The following is a 25412-nucleotide window of genomic DNA, read 5'->3' as shown; positions in this document are numbered from 1 at the left end:
AAAAACTAAGGCTGGGTGTGGTGACCCACGCCTATAATTCCAGTACTCTAGGAGGCCAAGACAGGCCCAGGAGCTTGAGACCAGTTTGCGCAACATGGTGAAATCCCATCTCTACAAAAAATACACAAATTAGCCAGGCAGGATGGCGCATACCTGTAGTCCCAGTTGCTTGGGAGGCTGAGTGGGAAGGATCACTTGAGCCTGGGAGGGTGAGGCTATAGTGAGCCATAATCATACCACTGTACTCCTCCAGCCTGGGTAACAAGAGTGAGACTCCTACCTCAAAAAAAACACAAAAAACAAAAACGCTGGGCGCAGTGGCTCATGCCTATAATCCCAGCACTTTGGGAGGCCGATGCTGGCAGATCACCTGAGGTCGGGAGTTCAAAACCAGCCTGACCAACATGGAGAAACCCCGTCTCCACTAAAAATACAAAAATATACTCCAGCTTGGGCAACAAGAGCGAAACTCCGCTCTCCCTCTCCCTCTCCCTCTCCCTCTTCCCTCTCCCCTCTCCCCTCTCCCCTCTCCCCTCTCCCCTCTTTCCACGGTCTCCCTCTGATGCCGAGCCGAAGCTGGACGGTACTGCTGCCATCTCAGCTCACTGCAACCTCCCTGCCTGATTCTCCTGCCTCAGCCTGCCGAGTGCCTGCGATTGCAGGCGCGCGCCGCCCCGCCTGACTGGTTTTCGTGTTTTTTTGGTGGAGACGGGGTTTCGCTGTGTTGGCTGAGCTGGTCTCCAGCTCCTAACCGCGAGTGATCTGCCAGCCTCGGCCTCCCGAGGTGCCGGGATTGCAGACGGAGTCTGGTTAACTCAGTGCTCAATGGTGCCCAGGCTGGAGTGCAGTGGCGTGATCTCGGCCCGCTACAACCACCTCCCAGCCGCCTGCCTTGGCCTCCCAAAGTGCCGAGATTGCAGCCTCTGCCCGGCTGCCGCCCCGTCTGGGAAGTGAGGAGCGTCTCCGCCTGGCCGCCCATCGTCTGGGATGTGAGGAGCCCCTCTGCCTGGCTGCCCAGTCTGGAAAGTGAGGAGCGTCTCTGCCCGGCCGCCATCCCATCTAGGAAACATGGAGTGCCTCTTCCCGGCCGCCATCACATCTGGGAAGTGAGGAGCCTCTCTGCCCGGCCGCCCATCGTCTGAGATGTGGGGAGCACCTCTGCCCTGCCGCCCAGTCCGGGATGTGAGGAGTGTCTCTGCCCGGCCGCCCCGTCTGAGAAGTGAGGAGACCCTCTGCCTGGCAACCGCCCCGTCTGAGAAGTGAGGAGCCCCTCCGCCCGGCAGCCGCCCCGCCCGAGAAGTGAGGAGCCCCTCCGCCCAGCAGCCACCCCGTCTGGGAAGTGAGGAGCGTCTCCGCCCGGCAGCCACCTCGTCCGGGAGGGAGGTGGGGGGGTCAGCCCCCCACCCGGCCAGCCACCCCGTCCGGGAGGGAGGTGGAGGGATCAGCCCCCCGCCCGGCCAGCCACCCTGTCCGGGAGGTGAGGGGCGCCTCTGCCCGGCCACCCCTACTGGGAAGTGAGGAGCCCCTCTGCCCGGCCAGCCGCCCCGTCCGGGAGGGAGGTGGGGGGGTTAGCCCACCGCCCAGCCTGCCGCCCTGTCCGGGAGGGAGGTGGGGGTTCGGCCCCCCGCCTGGCCGACCACCCGGTCCGAGAGGTGAGGGGCGCCTCTGCCCGGCCGCCCCTACTGGGAAGTGAGGAGCCCCTCTGCCCGGCCAGCCGCTCTGTCCGGGAGGGAGGTGGGGGGGTCAGCCCCCCGCCCGGCCAGCCACCCCGTCCGGAAGGTAGGTGGGGGGGTCAACCCCCCGCCCGGCCAGCCGCCCCGTCCGGGAGGGAGGTGGGGGGGTCAGCCCCCCGCCTGGCCAGCCGCCCCGTCCGGGAGGTGAGGGGCACCTCTGCCCGGCCGCCCCTACTGGGAAGTGAGGAGCCCCCCCGCCCGGCCAGCCGCCCCGTCCGGGAGGGAGGTGGGGGGGTCAGCCCCCCGCCCGGCCAGCCGCCCCGTCCGGCCAGCCGCCCCGTCCGGGAGGTGAGGGGCGCCTCTGCCCGGCCGCCCCTACTGGGAAGTGAGGAGCCCCTCAGCCCGGCCTGCCGCCCCGTCCGGGAGGGAGGTGGGGGGGTCAGCCCCCCGCCCGGCCAGCCGCCCCGTCCGGGAGGTGAGGGGCGCCTCTGCCCGGCCGCCCCTACTGGGAAGTGAGGAGCCCCTCAGCCCAGCCAGCCGCCCCGTCCGGGAGGGAGGTGGGGGGGTCAGCCCACCGCCCAGCCTGCCGCCCTGTCCGGGAGGGAGGTGGGGGGTCAGCCCCCCGCCTGGCCAGCCGCCCTGTCCGGGAGGGAGGTGGGGGGGGTCAGCCCACCGCCCAGCCTGCCGCCCTGTCCGGGAGGGAGGTGGGGGTTCGGCCCCCCGCCTGGCCAGCCGCCCCATCCGGGAGGTGAGGGGCGCCTCTGCCCGGCCGCCCCTACTGGGAAGTGAGGAGCCCCTCTGCCCGGCCAGCCGCTCTGTCCGGGAGGGAGGTGGGGGGGTCAGCCCCCCACCCGGCCAGCCACCCCGTCCGGAAGGGAGGTGGGGGGGTCAACCCCCCGCCCGGCCAGCCGCCCCGTCCGGGAGGGAGGTGGGGGGGTCAGCCCCCCGCCCGGCCAGCCGCCCCGTCCGGGAGGTGAGGGGCGCCTCTGCCCGGCCGCCCCTACTGGGAAGTGAGGAGCCCCTCAGCCCAGCCAGCCGCCCTGTCCGGGAGGGAGGTGGGGGGGTCAGCCCACCGCCCAGCCTGCCGCCCTGTCCGGGAGGGAGGTGGGGGGTCAGCCCCCCGCCTGGCCAGCCGACCTGTCCGGGAGGGAGGTGGGGGGGTCAGCCCACTGCCCAGCCTGCCGCCCTGTCCGGGAGGGAGGTGGGGGTTCGGCCCCCCGCCTGGCCAGCCGCCCCATCCGGGAGGTGAGGGGCGCCTCTGCCCGGCCGCCCCTACTGGGAAGTGAGGAGCCCCTCTGCCCGGCCAGCCGCCCCGACCAGGAGGGAGGTGGGGGGGGGTCAGCCCCCTGCCCGGCCAGACGCCCCGTCCGGGAGGTGAGGGGCACCTCTGCCCGGCCGCCCCTACTGGGAAGTGAGGAGCCCCTCTGCCCGGACACCACCCCGGCTTGGAGGTGTACCCAACAGCTCATTGAGAGCGGGTCACGATGACAATGGCGGTTTTGTGGAATGGAAAGGGGGGAAAGGTGGGGAAAAGATTGAGAAATCGGATGGTTGCCGTGTCTGTGTAGAAGGAGGTAGACATGGGAGACTTTTCATTTTGTTCTGTACTAAGAAAAAATTCTTCTGCCTTGGGATCCTGTTGATCTGTGACCCTACCCCCAACCCTGTGCTCTCTGAAACATGTGCTGTATCCACTCAGGGTTGAATGGATTAAGGGCGGTGCAAGATGTGCTTTGTTAAACAGATGCTTGAAGGCAGCGTGCTCGTTAAGAGCCATCACCACTCCCTAATCTCAAGTACCCAGGGACACAAACACTGCGGAAGGCCGCAGGGTCCTCTGCCTAGGAAAACCAGAGAACTTTGTTCACTTGCTTATCTGCTGACCTTCCCTCCACTATTGTCCTGTAACCCTACCAAATCCCCCTCTGCGAGAAACACCCAAGAATGATCAATAAAAAAAAAAAAAAAAAGAAAGAAAAAAAAAAAATAAAAAATAAAAATACAAAAATATTAGCCAGGTGTGGTGGCGCATGCCTGTAATCTCAGCTACTCAGGAGGCTGAGGCAGGAGAATCGCTTGAACCTGGGAGGTGGAGGTTGTAGTGAGCCAAGATCATGCCATTGCACTCCAGCCTGGGCAACAAGAGCAAAACTCTGTCTCAAAAAAAACAAAAACAAAAACAAAACACACCAAAAAAGAAAAATTAGACTCCCAGGCTGAGTGCAGTGCCTAGCATTTTGGGAGGCCGAGGTGGGTGGATCATCAGGTCAGGAGTTTGAGACCAGCCTGGCCAACATGGTGAAATCCCATCTTTACTAAAAATACAAAAATTAGCCAGGCACAGTGGCAGGCACCTGTAATCCCAGCTACTCGGGAGGCTGAGGCAGGAGAATTGTTTGAACCCAGAGGCAGAGGTTGCAGAGAGCCGAGATCGCACCACTGCAATCCAGCCTGGGCAACAAAAGCAAATCTCCATCCCCTCCCCGCAAAAAAAAAAAAACAACAACAAAAACTAGACTCCCACTGACCTGGCTCCAGAGTCAGCACTCTCAAACACTATGGTACACTGATTCTTTTTCTTTTTTTGAGATGGAGTCTCACTCTGTCACCAGGTTGGAGTGCAGTGGCACCACCTCAGCTCACTGCAACCTCCAGCTCCTGGGTCAAGCAATTCTCCTGACTTAGCCTCCCGAGTAGCTGGGACTACAGGTGTGTGCCACCATGCCCAGCTAATTTTTGTATTTTTGGTAGAGATGGGAATTTCGTCATGTTGGCCAGGCTGGTCTCGAACTCCTGACCCCTTATACGTATTACACAAACACATATCTGTTCGCATTTATTTAAAATACTCAGCAGCAGCAATAATTGAAATAATGTATCTGCTAGAGTTATACAGAATTTCAAGTCCTCACGGAAAGTGTTGGAATCGTAAATCAGACTCTACATCAACCAAAACTGAATGAAATACATTACATAAAATTCTGGTTAACTGTCCTACAGTTTAACACAACATTCAAAACATGCTCTTGTTTCTCTTCACATTTGAAACAAGTTAAAGGACCACATCCATACTGAAACCCACCTTCATTCTGTTTCCCTCCTGGGCCCTGGCTGGGAGCTGGGGGCTCTTTGTGGGCCTCTGGTCCCTGCTGCATCTGTGCCTCTTGCAGCTTTACCTGGGCCTCTTCTTCATCCTGCCTCCTCTTGTCTTCGCAGGCTCTGGTGATCTCCTGCCCCAAGTTCATCAGGAGGTCCCGCATTTCCTGCAGAGCTCGCTCAGCCTCAGCTTGACTCTCTACTGTGGGATAGCTGCTCTGTCAGAGTGACGGAGATGGTGCTTAGTGGTCATTCCCTAGGTAAATCATACCTCACACAAGTCAATAAATTTCCTGCAATTGGAATTGTTGCACCAATGGAGTATCCACATTCAACAAATTGATACTTCTTTCCCTGTTCTCTTAAAGGTATTAATAATTCCAACTTACTGTCACATCCATAGTTTCTAAGTATAAATTGGTCTGTATTCTCAGCAACAAGGGCCAGCGTAATTTTTTAAAAAGTTTGTGACAATATGTTAGACAAAAATAATACTGTTTTATTATAATAATAATTATTTTTTGAGACAGAATCTCTGTTGCCCAGGTTGGAGTGCAGTGGCAAGATCTCGGTCATTGCAACCTTTGCCTCCCAGGTTCAAGTGCTGCTCGTGCCTCAGCTTCCCAAGTAGCTGGGATTACAGGTATGCTTCACCACACCCAGCTAATTTTTGTATTTTTAGTAGAGACCGGGTTTCACCACGTTGGCTGAAACCTACTGGTCTCGAAATCCTAGCCTCAAGTAATCCGAGAATCGCTTGAACCTGGAAGCCGGAGGTTGAAGTGAGCCATGATCACACCACTGCACTCCAGCCGGGGCAAGAGTGTGAGACCCTGTCTCAAAAAAAAAAAAAAAAAAAAAAAGCAAAGCAAAGAAACAGGGCAGGTACAATGGCTCGTGCCTGTAACCCCAATACTTCAGGAGGCTAAGGTGGGATGGTCACTTCAGCCCAGGAGTTCAAGACCAGCCTGGGAAACACAGTGAGATCTCTGTTGCTAATTTAAAAACAAAACGAAACAAAAAAAGTTTGGCACCGTGGCTCACACCTGTAATCTCAGCAGTTTGGGAGGCCGAAGTAGGGGGATCACTTCAGCCCAGGAGTTCGAGACCAGCCTGAGCAACATGGCAAAACCCTGTCTCTACAAAAAAATACAAAAATTAGCAGGGCATGGTGGTATGTGCCTGTAGTCCCAGCTACTCAGGAGACTGAGGTGGGAGGATCACTTGAGCCCGGGAGGCAGAGGTTGCATGAGCTGAGACTGTGTTACTGCAATCCAGCCTGGGTGACAAAGGGGGACCCCATCGCAAAAAAAAAAAAAAAAAAAGAAGACTCCAGAATAAGCAGGTATAAAAATAAAGAAATAAATAAAAGAAACAATAAGATGTTAACAGTGGTTACTTCTAGGTAAAGAGATATGGAGATAACAAGTAATGTTTGGTATTTCCCCCAATAATCAGATAGCAGGTATTACTTTTTAAGTCAGAAAACAGTTTTGCTTTTAAAGTCTTCCATTTCAAAGACAGCAAAGAGTCACTCTGAAGCCCCCCTCACCTCTGAAGAGGCCCGGATGATCCCTGAGATGAGGCTGCACAGCTGGTTGCCTCGGGTCTGGAAGGCAGCCAGGTCGACCTTAAGCAGGGCTTTGTGCTGCTCAGAGGCATCCAGCTGCTGGCTGAGCTGCAGCATCTCCTCCTGCAGAGCATAGAGGGCCCGCAGGCGGACCTGGCCTTCTTCCTTCCGAAGCCGCTCCTGTTCTGCTTGCTTCACGCGCTGCTGCTCTGCCTCCCGCAGCTTCAGGTTGAGAATCTGTAGAAAAGGGCTGAGTGACTTCTCTCTGAGGGGTTCCTGGGCTGCTTCTTTCTACAGTCCTCAAATTCTACGTGGGCTACATATTTTCACAGATGGGCTCAGAGCAGGAAGAGGACATCCCAAGGTTAGTCACACACAGGCATAATACGGCCCAGATCCTCCATGGTGGCCATCTGCCAAAACCTGGCTCTCCAGGCAGGTTACAGACAGACACCAAAACACCCACACCAATTCTGCCAGGCTCTGACCTTTGCTCTGTGACGGTGCTCAGCTTTTAGCTTCTCTTGGTGTCCCAAGGCTTCTCTGGAGCTGCATGAAAAATGGCAGGGAGGAATAGTCAGGGATACTTCCTGAAATTGTTTTTCTTTCTTTCTTTTCTCTCCCTCTCCCTGCCCTCCCTTCCCTTCCTTCCCTTTTTCTTAGAGATGGGGTCTCGTTATGTTGCCCAGGCTGCAGAGCATAGCTCACCACAGCCTCAAACTCCTGGACTCAAGCAATCCTCCTGCCTCAGCCTCTCTAGTAATTGAGACTACAGCTGTGTTCCACCACGCCCGTAAAATTGTTTTACCTCTCCTAAAAGCCTCCCTCTTTGTGTTCCTTTGGTTTTCTTTCCAAGTTTGGTCTTTTTTCCAGGTTATAAAATTCTCTGCCTATTTTACCTTGATATTTAAGGACTCAGAAGTTGTTCAACTCTTTCCCCTTGGAATTCCTCTTGGGAAAGAGTTCCAGTTGAACACATCAACATTCCCAGTCATAATTCAGGGAGGCTCACCTCTTCTCCATTACTTCCCGCAAGTCCTGGCATTCTTTATGCTGCTTCAGTTCCTTCCATTCATCAAACCGCTTCAGTTGTTCAGACGCCATCTCCGAGAGGGCTTGCACCTTCCTCTCCTGCTCCTCCTGCCATTGCCTCAGGCCCTCCTGAAAAGGTTTTTTTTTTTTTTTTTTTTTTTAGATGGAATCTCTCTCCGTCGCCAGGCTGGAGTGCAGCTCACTGCAACCTCCAACTCCCGGGTTCAAGTGATTCTTGTCTCAGCTCCCCAAGTAGCTGGGACTACAGGTGCCCGCCACCATGCCCAGCTAATTTTTGTATTTTTAGTAGAGATGGTTTCACCATGTTGGCCAGGATGGTCTTGGTCTCTTGACCTTGTGATCCGCCTGCCTTGGCCTCCCTAAGTGCTCGGATTACAGGCGTGAGCCACTGCGCCCGGCCAAAAAGGTTTAACACCTGCTCTCTGGAGCTCCTTCAACACCTTGATCATTTACCCGTGGGCTACCTGCCCATCGGCCCCTAACACCATCAGAGATACTTAAGGGCATGGAATCAGAACCTTTGCAGGAATATCCTTTCTCCTTTTGCTTGATCTTTAAGCTCAGCTGTTTTGGAAAGCTCTTCCAATTGCCCCATATGGTTTATGTCACTCCAGTACAAGCTGGGAACAGACAGGAATTTAGCAACATGACATCAAACAGCCATGCACTATTAAGCTTCCATCCTGTGTAGTCTTACGGGGTTCATTGGTAATTTACGGAAATCCTCATTCTAATTCCATAAACAAGCTATACACATTCCTATCTCACTGATTTTGTTAATCTCTGCCTCGAAGATTTTCTCCTGGACCTCCACTAAGGAAAGTCGTTTTCCTTAGTACCTAAGGGTATCAGATATTGAATTTATCATTTCATGAGAGTACTCACATATGGTTAAAGGCAATTTGACATTTTAACTATCAAAATTTGAAGTGTCTATATCCTTTGACACTTGTTCCATTTCAGGAATTTATCCTGAGGAAATGCTTGTATGTGTGTGCAAAGATATATGTACAAGAATGCTCACTGGAGCCCTGTTGATAACAGCAATACATTTAAAACCACTTAACTGGGGAGTGACGACACATATTATAGTACAGTCATACTGCAGAATACTATGCAGCCCTTAAAGATGACGAGATGCCAGCTAGCATGGAGATATGTCAAAATCTATTGTTAAGACATTATGTTATTTTATTTTAAAACATAATTATATTTTATTTTGTTTATTTGTTTATTTTTGAGACAGGGTCTCACCCTGTCATGTAGGCTAGAGTGCAGTGGCACAATTATAGCTCACGGCAGCCTTGAACTCCTGAGCTCAAGGGATCATCCCAACTCAGCCACCTGAGTAGCTGGGACTAAAGGTGTCCACTACCACACGGGGCTAATTTTTAAATTTTTTATAGAGTCAGGGTCTCACTATATTGCCCAGGATGGTCTAGAGCTCCCGATCTCAAGCTATCCTCCCACTTTAGCCTCCCAAACTGCTGGGATTATAGGCATGAGCCAACTGTACCCAGTCTTAAAACTTATTTTAAAGCTTCCAGCGAAAGAAGGCAAACTAAACAAGCATATATGTCCTCTCCTCTGGGACTCTGTTAAAGTGAGAACTGGAAAGAAAAAAAAGACATAACACCACATAGAGCATGAGAGACGTCACCAGCAGGGAAAAATCTTCTACATACTTCTGGAAAACAGTCAGTGGAGAAGTAGCCAGGTGCACTGGCTGAGATCTGTAATCCCAGCACTTGAGGAGGCCAAAGCGGGAGGATCATTTGAGCCCAGGAGTTCGAGACCAGCCTGGGCAACAGAGAGACCCCCATCTTTACCAAAAATTTAAAAATTATCTGGCTGTGGTGGTGCACACCTGCAGTCCCAGTTATTTAGAAAGCAGGGAGAGCTGAGGTAGGAGGAATGCCTGAACCCAGGAGGTCAAGGCTGCAAGGAGCGGTGATTGCACCACTGTATTCCAGCCTGAGCAACGGAGCGAGACCCTGTCTTTAAAAAAAAAAAAAATAGTGGAGAAGCAATAAATGATAGAGCAGAGCTGAGAAAACCCAAGGATACACACTCACACACACACACGATGTGTGTGGGAAGCAGACAGTGCCTCACGGGAGCAGAAAGCCAATCTACCAGCTGAACTGCAGAGTCTCAAGACTGGGAAATGCCACGACTCATATAGGTGGGCCTCATCGGGCTGAAAACGGAGCTACTGGCTGAATGTTTGTAGACAAAACAGTCAACTCTTGCTGTCTTCCCCTAGTCATTAGATCAAAACAGCCAAGAGCCAAGCATTTGTGCTATAATGATTTTATTGTATTTTATATATATATATACACGCGTATATATACACACGTATATATATACACGCGTATATATATATATACGCGTATATATATATACACGCGTATATATATAATATATATTTTTTTTGGAGACACAGTCTCGCACTGTCACCCAGGCTGGAGTGCACTGGCAAGATCTCGGCTCACTGCAACCTCCGCCTCCCGGGTTCAAGCGATTCTCCTGCCTCAGCCTCCCAAGTAGCTGGGATTACAGGCATGTGCCACCATGCCCAGCTAATTTTTGTATTTTTAGTAGAGACGGGGTTTCACAGTGTTGGCCAGGATGGTCTCGATCTCTTGACCTTGTGATCCTCCCGCCTCAGCCTCCCAAAGTGCTGGGATTACAGGTGTAAGCCACGGGTGCCCTATTGGGGAACCTGCCCCAATAGTCATGTAGGTTCTTTTCTATTTTCCCTAAGCATTGGCCAGCTTGAAATATAAAGGGACAGAGTACAAAAGAGAGAAATTTTAAAGCTGGGCATCCGGGGGAGACATCACATGTCAGTAGGTTCTGTGATGCCCCACAAGCCGTAAAACCAGAAAGCTTCTATTAGGGAGTTTCAAAAGGGGAGGGAGTATACGAATAGGGTGTGAGTCACAGACATCAAGTACTTCACAAGGTAATAGAATATCACAAGGCAAATGGAGGCAGGGCGAGATCACAGGACCACAGGACCAGGGTGAAATTAAAATTGCTAATGAAGTTTCGGGCACCATTGTCATTGATAACATCTTATCAGGAGACAGGGTTTTGAGAGCAACCGGTCTGACCAAAATTTATTAGGCAGGAATTTCTTCTTCCTAATAAGCCTGGGAGCACTATGGGAGACTGGGGTCTATGTCACCCCTACAGTCTACAGACCATAAGAGACAGCCACATGCAGGGGGCCGTCTATAGACCTACCCCCAGGCGCGTATTCTCCTTCCCAGGGATGTTCCTTGCTGAGAAAAAGAATTCAGCGATATTTCTCCCATTTGCTTTTGAAAGAAGAGAAATATGGCTTTGTTCGGCCCAGCTCACCGGCAGTCAGAGTTTAAGGTTATCTCTCTTGTTTCCTAAACATTGCTGTTATCCTGTTCTTTTTTCAAGGTGCCCAGATTTCATATTGTTCAAACACACATGCTCTACAATTTGTGCAGTTAATGCAATTATCACAGGGTCCTGAGGCGACATACATCCTCCTCAGCTGACAGGATTAAGAGACAGGCATAGGAAATCACAAGGGTATTGATTACGGAAGCGATAAGTGTCCATGAAATCTTTACAATTTATGTTTAGAGATTGCAGTAAAGACAGGCATAAGAAATTATAAAAGTATTAATTTGGGGAACTAATAAATGTCCATGAAATCTTCACAATCCACGTTCTTCTGCCATGGCTTCAGCCGGTCCCTCCGTTTGGGGTCCCTGACTTCCCACAACAGTGCCCGGCTTTTTTGTTTTTTGGAGTCTCGCTCTGTCGCCCAGGCTGGAGTGTAGTGGTGCAATTTTGGCTCACTGCAAACTCTGCCTCCTGGGTTCAAGCAATTCTCCTCCCTCAGCCTCCCAAGTAGCTGGGACTACAGGTGCCTGCCACCATGCCTGGCTAATTTTTGTATTTTTAGTAGAGACGGGGTTTCACTATGTTGGCCAGGCTGGTCTCGAACTCCCGACCTCGTGATCCATCCACCGCGGCCTCCCAAAGTGCTGGGATTACCAGTGCAAGCCACCACGTCCAGCTATTTTATTTTTATTTTTTATTTTTTAGAGACGGAGTCTCAACTCTGTCGCCCAGGCTGGAGTACAGTGGTGCGATTTTGGCTAACTGCAACCTCCACCTCCCAGGTTCGAGTGATTGTCCAGCCTCAGCCTCCTGAGTAGCTGGGATTACAGGTGTGCACCACTATGCCTGCCTAATTTTTGTATTTTTAGTAGAGACAGGGTTTTACTCTGTTGGCCAGGCTGGTGTCAAACTCCTGACCTCAAGTGATCTGCTTGCCTTGGCCTCCCAAAGTGCTGGGATTACAGGTGTGAGCCAACAGGCCCCGCCTGTGCTGTAATGATTTTAAAACAGATCTGCAAATTGTCTGACAGTCCTTCCATACCCTGTACTTCAACCTGAGCAGACTTTATGACTACTGTGACTAATAGAATATGGAAAAAAAAAAAATAGGCCAGGCACGGTGGCTCTTTTTTAAGAAAATGAATAAACTGTCCAGAAACAGCTAATCAGTATGGGAACTAGTATTCCAAAACAATATGCTGGCACTTAGGAAGTCCTAAAGCTTAATAACCTTGTTTCTGATTATTCCCCTTGAATCTCTGATCTGATTACTAGCAATAAGGATCTTTAGATAACTGAGGAATCTCTATATCCTAAAAGGGATCAAGATGAACAAATAAAAAATAATGAATCCAGAAGAACATGTATATCAAGGAACACAAGTGAATCTGAAAAAGAGCTCTGAATAGGATAAGAAATGAGAATAAGATGCTCTGAAAAAGGAAGAAGTGGAGAATACAAAAAAACTCATGAAAATTAGACATAATAAATACATATGTATTTTTTCAATTAACAGGTGGAGAATAAAATATAGAAATCTTCTAGAAAACAAAACAATAAGACAAAAGGAAAATGAAAGAAAGAATAGGACACATAGAGGATTAACTTAGGCAATGGAGAGGTGAACTAATCAAGGGGAAAAATTTCCAAAGATGCAGGAAATAAATCTTTGAATTAAAACAACTCTGATATGCAGAATTAGTCATTTCTCACCATCTCCATTGCTACCACCCTCCTCTAAGCAACCACCATCTTTCACCCAGATTACAACAATGTTCCAAATATTTTACTTATTTCTCTTGTTTACTTCTGTCTCTTCCCACCACAATATAAGCTCTATGTCTATAATGTTTACTGTTTTATCTAGACCTAGAACAGCATCTAGCACATAGGTGCTCAGCGAATATTTATTGACTCAATGACCAATGAGGCAAGATGCTAGAAGACTTTCATTTTCTTTTTCTTTTTTTTTTTGAGATAAAGTATTGCTCTGCTGCCCAGGCTGGAGTGCAGTGGCACAATCTTGGCTCACTGCCACCTCTGCCTCCTGGGTTCAAGTGATTCTCCTGCCTCAGCCTCCTGAGTAACTGGGATTATAGGCATGCGCCACCATGCCCGGCTAATTTTTGTATTTTTAGTAGAGATGGGGTTTCGCCATGTTGGCCAGGCCAGTCTGGAACTCCTTATCTCAGGTGATCCACCTGCCTCACCCTCCCAAAGTGCTGGGATTACGGGCATGAGCCTCCGCGCCTGGCCAAGACTTTCATTTTCTAAATTCCTGTACTCTGAAACATTTTTACAAGATCATGCATTGCTTTCCTAATTAAAAAAATAATACAGGCTGGGCGCAGTGGCTTATGCCTGTAATCCCAGCACTTTGGGAGGCCGAGGTGGGTGGATCACCTGAGGTCAGGAGTTTGAGACCAGCCTGGCCAACATGGTGAAACCCCATCTCTACTAAAAAATACAAAAATTAGCCGGGCATGGTGGCAGGTGCCTGTAATCTCAGCTACTTGGGAGGCTCAGGCAGGAGAATTGCTGGAACCCAGGAGGCGGAGGTTGCAGTGAGCCAAGATTGCACCACTGCACTCCAGCCCGGGCTGACAACAGCAAGACTCTGTCTCAAAAAAACAAAAACAAAAAACAGGCCGGGCACGGTGGCTCATGCCTGTAATCCCAGCACTCTGGGAGGCCGAGGCGGGCAGATCACGAGGTCAGAAGATCAAGACCGTCCTGGCTAACACAGCGAAACCCTGTCTCCACTAAAAATACAAAAAATTAGCTGGGCGTGGTGACAGGCACCTGTAGTCCCAGCTACTTGGGAGGCTGAGGCAGGAGAATAGCATGAACCTGGGAGGCGGAGCTTGCGGTGAGCTGAGATGGTGCCACTGTACTACAGCCTGGGCAACAGAGCAAGACTCTGTCTCAAAAACAAAAACAAAAACAAAATACAATCAAATAAATTAATTAAAATAGTGCTGCTATTTTTTCAAGAGGCTAAGGTCCTGACTGGGCATGGTGGCTCATGCCTGTAATCCCAGCACCTTGGGAGGCTGAGGCAGGTGGATCACCTGAGGTCAGGAGTTCGAGACCAGCCTGACCAACATAGTGAAACCCCGTCTCTAGTAAATAGAAAATAAAGTAGCTGGGTGTGGTGGTGCGAGCCTGTAATCCTAGTTACTTGGGAGGCTGAGGCAGGAGAATCACTTGAACCTGGGAGGTAGAGGTTGCAGTGAGCCAAGATTACGCCATTGTAGTCCAGTCCAGCCTGGGCAACAAGAGCAAAAACTCCATCTCAAAAAAAAAAAAAAAAGAGGCTAAGGTCCCATCTTCTCAGAATAAGCTTACCTAACAATCCCAGACCATTTCCAAATTTTGGAGAAGTAAATGGAAGCCAGAAAAGGCTAAGTAATTTTCCCAAAGTCACATGTAAAATGTAACAGCCAGGATCTGAAACCAGACTTGACTTCAGAGCACTCACTCCTGACCTCTATTACACTACCCCCCAAACTAAACAGTAGGTGGGAAGGATGAGTAGCATACAGTGCCCATTCCTACGCCCTGGGGAACTGCAGTTAAATGTGGCTCGCAGGATCAAGGCTGCCTTCCTTCATGGGTTCACTTACTGTTCCTTTCATTCTGTGTACCAGTTCATACATTCGGACGCAGCCTTCCACTTTGATCCCCCGTGAGGACTGAAGTACCATAGATTCTGTGTGCTGGGACTCATCTTTGCCCTATATGAGCAGAAAATGGAAAAATAATTAAGTTTTTAATATGGTAAAGTTGGTGTTATCTCTTCTAGACAAAGACCACATCCCAACTTATGAACAACCACCAATAACAAGAGCAAAAAAAAAATTTAGGTCAGAACTAGTGTGCTTTTCATGAATGACATTGACTTTGTTCTAATTGCTTTCTTTAATAAATTGATGTTTGTTACTTTGGGTGATTTTTTGGGTTTTTCTATTTTTTTTTGACTTGTTTGTTTTACTCTGCCTAGAAAATGTTTCCCCTTTCTTCAGATCAGTGTCCATTTGTCCTGGGATGCTTTGGATGGAGTATCCCCAACCTACATCCCTAAGCTTCCACCCTCCTGGCTTCAGGAGAAAGCTGGCTATCAAAGTACTCTATCCTCAGGCCGGGTGTGGTGGTTCACGCCTGTAATCCCAGTACTTTGGGAGGCAGAGGTGGGCGGATCACAAAGTCAGGAGTTCGAGACCATCCTGACCAACATGGTGAAACCCCGTCCCTACTAAAAATACAAAAATTAGCCAGGCGTGATGGCACGCACCTATAATCCCAGCTACTAAGGAGGCTAAGGCAGGAGAATCCCTTGAACCCAGGAGGCGGAAGCTGTAGTGAGCTGAGATCGCGCCACTGCACTCCAGCCTGGGCGACAGAGCAAGACTCCATCTCAAAAAAAAGGCCAGGCACCTTTTTCCCGAGCACTTTGGGAGGCTGTGGTGGGCGGATCACGAGGTCAGGAGTTTGAGACTATCCTGACCAACATGGTGAAACCCTGTCTCTACTAAACATACACAAGACATACCCTGTCTCTACTAAACCCTGTCTCTACTAAACATACACAAGACATACTCTGTCTCTACCAAACATACACAAGTTAGCCGGGCATGGTGGCATGTGCCTAGGCGTGGTGGCGGGCGCCTGCAGTCCCAGCTACTCGGGAGGCTGAGGCGGGAGAATGGCGTGAACCCGGGAGGTGGAGCTTGCGGTGCGCAGAGATTGTACGACCGCACTCTAGCCTGGGCTACAGAGACTCCGTCTCAAAAAAAAAAAAAAAAAGTCTTCTATCCTCCTACACCCAGTATGGACTTGAGGAATGAAAAATATGACCTGAAGGCCAGAGTTCATCTTTGAACTTTTCTAAGCTTTTTTTTTTTTTTTTTTGAAACAAGGTCTCGCTCTGTTTCCCAGGCTGGAGTATAGTGGTGTGATCACGGATCATTGCAGCCTGGACCTTCCAGCTTCAATTGATCCTCCTGCCTCAGTCTCACAAGTAGCTGGGACCACTGGCGCACGCCACCACACCTGGCTAATTTTTGTATTTTTTTGTAGAGACAGGGTTTTGTCATGTTGCCCAGGCTGGTCCCAAACTCCTAGTCTCAGGCAAGCCTCCTACCTCAGCCTCCCAAAGTGCTACAATTACAGGCATGAGCCACTGTGCCTGGCCTATTTTTTTTCTTTTTCTTTTTCTTTTTTTTTTTTTTTGAGATGCAGTCTCACTCTGTTGCCCAGGCTGGAGTGCAGTAGCGCAATCTCGGCTCACTGCAAGCTCTGCCTCCCGGGTTCACGCCATTCTCCTGCCTCAGCCTCCTGAGTAGCTGGGACTACAGGAACCCTCCACCACGCCAGGATAATTTTTTTTGTATTTTTAGTAGAGATCGTGTTTCACCATGTTAGCCAGGATGGTCTTGATCTCTTGACCTCGTGATCCACCCGCCTTGGCCTTCCAAAGTGCTGGGATTACAGGCGTGAGCCACCGCACCCCGCCTTTTCTTTTCTTTTTTTTTTTTTTTTTGAGACAGGGTCTTACTCTATCACCCGTGCTGGCATACAGTCGTGCTATCTAGGCTCACTGCAGCCGTGACCTTCCAGGATCAAGGATCCTCCTACCTCAGCCTTCTGAGTAGCTGGGACCGTAGGCATGAGCCATCATGTTCAGGTAATTTTTTTGTAAATATGGAGTTTCCCCATGTTGCGCAGGCTAGTCTCGAATGCCTGAGCTCAAATGTTCCACCTGCCTTGGCCTCCCAAAGTGCTGGGATTCCACACCCAGCTTTTTTATTTTCATTAACACACCTGACATGGATATCTTTGAACTTTTCTGATGAAGCTATCTGGGAATGCTAACCTAAGAAGATGTTGAGTCCAGGGCTACCAGTAGCCATCTTGCCACCTAGTCTATCTCAACAATGAAACCAATAACTGAGAAATGGAGAGGCAAAGCCCCATGTTTGGGACACTAGATTGAGTCAAAAATCATCAATCCTATGTGGGGGAGATGTTTGAAAAATAATAATAAATAATGTCAAGCAGAAAGATGCAGAATGTAGATGTTCCTAGATCTAAGTGATTCCAAATGCACTCCTAGACTTCCTAGTTATATGAACTAATTAATACTTCCCTCAGTCCCTTAAGCCAAACTGGGTTTTTCTTACGTAAATACCAAAAATTCCTAAATAATGTGACAATCCATTACATAAAACCATTTAATAATTTATTAGGCCAGGCGCGGTGGCTCCAAAAATTATGGAATTTTATACGTGAAAATAACCTCGGGCTGGGCATGGTGGCTCATGCCTGTAATCCCAGCATGTTGGGAGGCCAAGGCAGGTGGATCACCTGAGGTCACCTAGCCTGACCAACATGGTGAAACCCCGTCTCTACCAAAAATACAAAATTAGCCAGGCATGGTGGCACGTGCCTGTAATCCCAGCTACTCAAGAGGCTGAGGCAGGAGAATCACTTGAACCTGGGGTTGCAGTGAGTCGAGATCACGCCATTGCACTCCAGCCTGGGCGACAAAAGCGAAACTCCGTATTAAAAAAAAAAAAGACCTCAGCAATTTGGTCCAGAATGAGATTTACAGATAAAGACACTGAAGTCCACTGAGGAAAAGAGGCCCACCTGAGGGCACGCCACAATATTGGCAGGATCAGATCAGAATCTGTTGCCAAGAAGCTGCTCATAAAAATACTTTTTAAAAATTTTAATTTTTAAACAATTAATGTTCACAGAAAGTTGCAAAAATACATACAGGAAGGTCGCAGGTACTTTTCACCCAGTTTCCCCCAATAGTAATGTCTTTCATAAATACAATAAAATAACAAAACCAGTAAATTGATATTGGTACAATCCACAGAGCTTATTCAGATTTCACCAGTTTTAAAGGCATTCATTTGTGCTTATGTATAGTTCTATGTAATTTTATCACATGTAGATTCATGTAAACACCACCACACTCAAGACACAAAGCTGTTCTATCACCACCAACCCCCCCATGTCACACCTATATTTATAGCCTCACCACTTCCTGCCCCATCCCTCATCTCTAAGCTATTCTCCTTCTCTACAGTTCTGCTAATTCAGGAATGTTAAACAAATAAATCTTCACCCAGGCCGGGCCCGGTGGCTCACGCCTGAAATCCCAAAACTTTGGGAGGCCAAGTCGGGCAGATCACCTGAGAACAGGAGTTCGAGACCAGCCTGGCCAACATGGTGAAACCCCGTCTCTACTAAAAGTACAAAAATTAGCCGAGCGTGGTGGCAGGCGCCTATAATCCCGGCTACTCAGGAGGCTGAGGCAGGAGAATCACTTGAACCCGGGAGGCGGAGGTTGCATTGAGCCGAGATTGCACCATTGCACTCCAGCCTGGGGGACAAGAACGAGACTTCGTCTCAAAAATAAATAAAGAAATAAATCTTCACCCAGCCCTAGATTCTGGTTATGTTTTAGTTCTAAAAGGCTTATAGTTTTTTTTTTTACATTTAAGTCCATTATCACTTTAATTTTTTTTTTTTTTTTTTTTGAGATGGAGTCTTGCTCTGTTGCCCAGGCTGGTGTGCAGTGGCGCAATCTCAGCTCACTGCAAGCTCTGCCTCCCGCGTTCACATCATTCTCCTGCCTCAGCCTCCTGAGTAGCTGGGACTACAGGTGCCCGCCAACTTGCCTGCTTAATTTTTTTTTTATTTTTAGTAGAGAAGGGGTTTGACCGTGTTAGCCAGAATGGTCTCGATTTCCTGACCTAGTGATCCACCCGCCTTGGCCTCCCAAAGTGCTGGGATTACAGGCGTGAGCCACTGCGCCCGGCCAAGTTAATTTTTATATAAGGTATGACATTTAGGTGGAGGTTCATTTTTTTCTTTAAGATGTTCAGTTGCTAAAAATATATGTTTTAAAGTACCTAGACCTTTTCTGGCAACAACAACAACAAAATAAACATAAATATATATATTTATTTATATTTATAATATATATATTATTTATTTTGTTGTTATTATTTACTCAGTCTCTATATATACATATATTTTGAGACTGAGTCTTGCTCTGTTACCCAGGCTAGAGTGCAATGGCATGATCTCAGCTCACTGCAACCTCCGTCTCCCGGGTTTAAGGAATTCTAGTGCCTCAGCCTCCCAAGTAGATGGGATTACAGGCGTGCGCCACGACGCCCAGCTAATTTTGTATTTTTAGTAGAGACAGGGTTTCACCGTGGTCAAGCTGCTCTCGAACTACTGACCTCAAGTGATCCACCTGCCTCAGCCTCCCCTAGTGCTGGGATTACACGTGTGAGCCACCACACCTGGCCACAAAGAATATTTTTTAAAGATTAATATTTTAAAAGATGAACTACTAGATAGAAAAAAAATACACTTTCTATGTTTAAAAAAAAAAAAAAAAAAAAAAACTGGCCAGGCACAGTGGCTCACGACTGTAATCCCAGCACTTTGGGAGGCCGAGGTGGGTAGATCATCTGAGATCAGTAGTTTGAGACCAGACTGGACAACATGGCAAAATCCTGTCTCTATTAAGAATACAAAAATTAGCCAGGCATGGTGGCACACACCTGTAATCCCAGGTACTTGGGAGGCTGAGGCAGAAGAACCGCTTGAACCCAGGAGGCAAAGGTTGCAGTAAGCCGAGACCATGCCACTGTACTCCAGCCTGGGTGACAGAGCTAGACTCCATCTTAAAAAAAAAAAAAAAAAAAAGCCTGGGTGTGGTGGTTCACATCTGTAATCCCAGCACTTTGGGAGGCCGAGGTGGGCAGATCATAAGGTCAGGAGTTTGAGAACAGCCAGGCCAATATGGTGAAACACCATCTCCACTAAAAATACAAACATAAGCCGGGCGTGATAGTGGGTGCCTGTAATCCCAGCCACTCAGGAGGCTGAGGTGGGAGAATCGCTTGAAGCCGGGAGGCGGAGGTTGCAGCGAGCTGAAATTGCGTCACTGCACTCCAGCCTGGGGGACAGAGCAAGACTGTCTCAAAAAAAAAAAAAAGAAAAAGAAAATAGCCAAGTATGGTGGTGTCCACAAGCAGTCCCAGCTATTCGGGAAGCTGAGACAGGAGGGTGGATTGAGCCTGGGAGGTAGAGGCTGTAGTGAGCCATGTTCATGCCACTGCACTCCATCCTGGTTGACAGAGACAGACCTCAGCTCAAAAAAAAGGGAGGGTGAAGAAGAAGACATGTTCACGCATATTTGTATATACACAAACTATCTCTAGAAGTATATAAAAAGTAATTTTAAAAAACTTCCAAAATTTAACTTTTTTTTTGAGATAGGGACTCACTCTGTTGCCTAGGCTGGAATGTAATGGCTTGATCACAGCTCACTGTAGTCTCAAACTCCTGGGCTCAAGTGATCCTCCCATCTCAACGTCCCAAGTAGCTAGGACTACAAGCTCGAGCCACCATGCCTAGCCAATTTTTAAGTGTTTTGGAGAGACAAGGTCTCACTATGTTGCCCAGGCTGGTCTTGAACTCCTGGGCTCAAGCAATCCTCTTGTCTTGGCCTTCCAAAGCACTGGAATTATGGACATGAGCCACTGTGTTGGGTCCAATTTAACTTTTTTTTTTTTTTTTTTTGAGTTTAGGAGTGGAGGTTTAATAGGCAAGAGAAAGAGAAAGGAAAATAGCTCTCTCTCTAGTGAGAGAGAGGGGTGTTCTGAGAGGAAATGGCCCCAGTTTAGCATTTTTAAGTGGGAGAAATAACAAAAAAACAGAGGCAGGAACAAAACAGAGCCAGAAATAGGGTAAAATCTCCTATAGAACCAATGAGAGAAGGCATGTAAACTTAAAGAGAAGGTATACATTTCACTCTAAGCCTTCTTCCAGCAGATAACACAAAAAGGGAGACCATATCAGTTAAACAGATGCAGCATTCATCATAAAAAAAAAAATCCAATTGCTCATGAAATTAGTTATACTATTCTCGGTACTAAGAATAGAGGGGATTTTTCTCCCTCTGGATCTGTCTAAAGAGAACACTGAATGGTGCTGTCAACATTGTCTCTACAAACAGCTACAACAATGAGCAATCATTATTTCCCCTAGGGTATGGTCACTGTCATATGACAATATTAAACATTTTGACTTTGCAGCCACCATGTCTTTTGTCTTAAGCTGATCACAACCTTACCTTGGTTCCATTTGGTGTTGCAGGGGAGGCTGGGGAAAAGGCAGAGCTTGCGTCAGGAGATTTGGGAACAAATGAGGGTTGATCTAGGGCTGAAGCTGACGTAGAGGATGGCGAAGTCTCAGAGAGAGGTTGGTTCTCCTGCATATGGGGTAGGACGTGCTCTACCACCCATCCAGAATAAGAAGATAGCTTGGGAAGAGACATACATTCTTCTAAAACATCCTAGAGAGAAGAATAGGGTTAAGCTCAACTTACATGTCAACTGATCTCAGTATAATCCACTACATGCCTTACTGAACATCTAAGAAGGCCTAAATAAATAAACATCAAAGACCCAAAGTAATGTATTAACAATCAGATGAAAACAAAGTACAGTGGTTTCTTGATAATGACCTAGACTACTATCCTTCTAATGAAAATGAGACTAAATAACCTTAACTACAGAAAAAGGGACAATGCACAAAGATTCCCATTAAAGCATATGTGAAAGCAATCTAAAGCACTGAACAGAACACGAGGAATTCTGAAGTAAGCTACTGTATACACAATCAGTAGAATGTCAGTCACTTAACAATGGGGGTAAGTTCTGAGAAACACAGGGTTAGGTGATCTTGTCATTGTGCGAGTATTGTAAAGCATCCTTACACAAACCTAGATGTATATATTTTTTCATTTTTAAAATTAATTATTTTTGAGACAGGGTCTCACTCTGTTACCCAGGCTGGAGTGCAGTGACCTAATCATGGCTCACTGTAGCCTGACCTCCTGGGCTCAAGCTATCCTCCCACCTCAACCAGTCTCCCCAGCAGCTGGGAGTACAGGCATGTGCCACTATATTCAGCTAATTATTTTTTCATTTTTTATAGAGATGGAGTCTTGATATGTTGCCCAGGCTGGTCTTTTTTTTTTTTTTTTTTGAGATGGAGTTTCACTCTTGTTGCCCAGGCTGGAGTGCAATGGCACTATCTTGGCTCACCGCAACCTCCACCTCCCGGGTTCAAGCGATTCTCCTGCCTCAGCCTCCTGAGTAGCTGGGATTACAGGCATGCACCACCATGCCTGGCTAATTTTGTACTTTTAGTAGGTACGGGGTTTTCTCCATGTTAGTCAGGCTGGTCTCGAACTCCTGACCTCAGGCGATCCACCCGCCTCGGCCTCCCACAGTGCTGGGATTACAGGCGTGAGCCACTGTGTGCCCAGCCTTTTTTTTGAGATGGAGTCTTGCTCTGTCACCCAGGCTGGAGTGCAGTGGCATAATCTCAGCTCACTGCAACCTCCACCTCCTGGGTTCAATCAATTCTCCTGCTTCAGCCTCCCGAGCAGCTGGGATTACAGGTGTCGACCACCACACCCAGCTAATTTTTGTATTATTACTAGAGACAGGGTTTCACCATGTTGGCCAGGCTGGTCTCAAACTCCTGACCTCAGGTGATCCACCCACCTCAACCTCCCAAAGTGTTGGGATTACAGGCGTGAGCCACCACGCCCGACTATTTTTTTTTTTTTTTTTTTTTTTGAGAGACAGGGTCTCATTCTGTTCCCCAGGCTGGAGTGCAGTGGCGTGATCATGGCTCACTGCAGCCTCAACTTTTCATGCTCAGGTAATACTCCCACCTCAGCCTCTCAAGGAGCAGGGACTACAGGCATGCACCACCACACCTGGTTAATTTTTTTGTATTTTTTGTAGAGGTGAGGTTTCTCCACGTTGCCCAGGCTGGTCTCGAACTTCTGGGCTCAAGTGATCTGCCCACCTTGGCTTACCAAAGTGCTGGGATTGCAGGTGTGAGACACCAAGCCTGGCTCCCAGCTTGAACTGGCCTCAAGCAATCGTCCTGCCTCAGCCTCGCAAAGTGTTGGGATTATGGGCATGAGTCACCACAACCAGCCGAATAATATTTTAAAAAATAGAAATAGATATGGATATGTATGTATACACCCTTAGTAGTAATAATGAGCATATCTAGTACCAGATCTTGGTTTGTAAATGTAATTTTAAATCAAAGGAAACCAGGGGTCTCTGCAGAAAAGGTAAGTTCCAGAGCTGGAGGCAGAAAAATATAAGATGAGCGTGGAACATCTTTGTATGAGAAAATAAGTACTGATTACCTATGATATAATAAATAAATGAAAAAACTAGAGTAGTTCGGAGATTGCTACAATGAGCTAAAGCAAACTGATTGAGCAAAGAAGTAAACATATTGAGAATAACAGCAGCCAAACTTCTCACTGCTAGGTAACATATTTACAAACATGGATGGGGTAAGATTAGAAAGAAAAGTGAAGTGCTGGGTTGGAAGTGGCATTTATCAGTATGAAGTCATGGTTTTATAATATATATGTACACACAAATAGATAGTTATAGACAGTACATAAATGTGTGTGTGGTGATGTGTGTACATATTTACATATGTATTATTTCCTGGCTCTGTCTACTGAGAAGGCCTAGAAGCAATGGTACCCAATCAAGAATCTCAACACACTAAACTCCCAGATCTTGGTTTGTCAATACAGCACCATCCTCCACTTCAAAAGAGTCAGCCTCTTTGGAGAAATAGCTGATTCCAGGATTAAGACAGGGAAACTTGCACCTGGGACACCTTTTTGTGTCAAAAAGTAAAGAAATGTCAATGAAAGATGGAAATATGTCAAAGGAACACAGGAACCAACTTAATGAGGTGCCCAGTAGCCAAATCTGGGACATTTTTCTTTTTAATTCTTACGAATACATAATTGTTGTACATATTTACAAGGCTACATTTTTTTTTTTTGAGACACAGTCTCACTCTGTCACCCAGGCTTGAGTGCAGCAGCGCAATCTCGGCTCACTGCAACCTCTGCTTCCAGGGTTCAAGCAATTCTCATGCCTCAGTCTCCCAAGTAGCTGGGATTACAGGCATGCCCCACCATGCTCGGCTAATTTTGTATTTTTAGTAGAGATGCGGTTTCACCATGTTGGCCAGGCTGGTCGCGAACTCTTGACCTCAAGTGATCCGTCCCCCTCGGCCTCCCAAAGTGCTGGGATTACGGGCCTGAGCCACCACGCCTAGCCTTGCATGTGATTATTTTGATACAAGCTTACAAAATCTGGGACATTTAAAATAAAATAAATAAATAATAAAAGTAATGGATTACAACCCACTGAATAAAATAGAAAGCACCTCCTTACAGTAGAATGCCAACTAACAAATGCAGAAGGAATATTGGATATAAAGAAACAGGATCTGGCAACGTCATAGAGGTGATCGATTCATGTGGAAAACATCAATGAATGCTAAAGCCATGGAGGATTAAGGTTTGCCCAGAAAAAAGGAAATTGGTATTATTACTTCCCAACAATTACTAACGGAAAAATGACGAATTTTAAACGGAGTGACCAGGCAGATAATAACGTAACCAGGTGATCAAGATTAGCATCACCAGTGTTGGGATGGGTTGACATCTGTGTGCCTCCTCACGTGACTTACTGAGAAAGCCATGGCATCATTTCTGTGGTATTCCTGCCAAGAATGCTTAACCTTGGTCTGGTGGTTTGAAAGCACATATGCTGGCAGTCAACTTACAGAATGTAAGGTCTGTATTTTTCAAAACTGTCAACAACATAAAAGACAGGGAAATACTTTAGGATTGTTTCCCAAGAAGTCTGAGGATGCAGGACAACGCCTTATCTGTAGCTAACTAGCAGCGACTCGGGAATGGGAGCTCGGCCTTAACTCTCCACATCCCTCCACTTCTCGCGCAGAGCTTTGCAAATGCTAGGTACGGTGACCACGCCCCCATTCACTTTCCAGGTCTGCCAAATCAATCTAAAAATTTGGTCATTTCACTAGTAGCAATGGATTAGGTCGTGTCAATCGTTCGTCGCAAAATCTAGAGCTCCCAGCACATGAGACATACAGTAAGTTAACTGAACCTGGGGCCAAGATTGCTTTGACAACAGCAGAACGCTGAAGGCGCCCAACTGGCGGAGGGTGGCAATGAAGCCTTCAGAGCGCGGGGCACCTGTGAAGTCAGGGGAGCTCCCCGAAACGCTAAAATAGGCTGAAAAGGACAGAAACCCCAGGACACAGGGATGTACACACAGAAGTCAAGAAATAAATGCAGGTTGTTAGACTGCACGGGTTCCCGGGAGCAGAACGTGCCAAGGGCTAGGGAGAAGGTTTCGGTCGCGAGGGGCCGGAAGGGCCTACGTCCTCCGGGGCCACCGCTCACCTCGCGCCGCAGCAGCCAGTCGCGGTAGTAGCAAAGGCGACCTTTGTCGGAACTGCGTAGGGCCTGCAAGGTCTCCCAGCAGCGACTCTCAGACGGCATGGTTGGCTAAGGGGTAGCTTCTCTGACGCCCCGCTTCTGACCAAACAAGCCCTCAAATCAGCCGCCGGGAAGGCCATACAGGCTTCTGCTTCCGGGGTGCGCGCGCAGCACAGCCCCGCCCCTAACGCCTGCACGCCCCACCTCCGGCGACGCT

At 48.3% G+C, this 25412-nt stretch overlaps 1 protein-coding gene across 1 annotated transcript in view; it reads right to left on the bottom strand.

Moving 5' to 3' along the window:
* Positions 1-25412, bottom strand: part of GLE1 (GLE1 RNA export mediator) — a 40737-nt gene extending 15325 nt beyond the window's left edge. Inside the window, exons 1-7 of the mRNA XM_031014302.3 lie at positions 25160-25412; positions 20951-21172; positions 14409-14519; positions 7352-7500; positions 6828-6888; positions 6322-6576; positions 4756-4987 (exon numbers count right to left, since the gene is read on the bottom strand). Of these exons, the coding sequence (XP_030870162.2) occupies positions 4756-4987; positions 6322-6576; positions 6828-6888; positions 7352-7500; positions 14409-14519; positions 20951-21172; positions 25160-25258 (1129 nt within the window). The 5' untranslated portion in view covers positions 25259-25412. The remainder of the gene's footprint in view (positions 1-4755; positions 4988-6321; positions 6577-6827; positions 6889-7351; positions 7501-14408; positions 14520-20950; positions 21173-25159) is intronic.

Source organism: Gorilla gorilla, chromosome 13 (assembly GCF_029281585.2).
Source record: "Gorilla gorilla gorilla isolate KB3781 chromosome 13, NHGRI_mGorGor1-v2.1_pri, whole genome shotgun sequence".
NCBI classification, from domain to species: Eukaryota; Metazoa; Chordata; class Mammalia; order Primates; family Hominidae; genus Gorilla; species Gorilla gorilla.
This window is presented reverse-complemented; position numbering and strand designations above follow the sequence as displayed.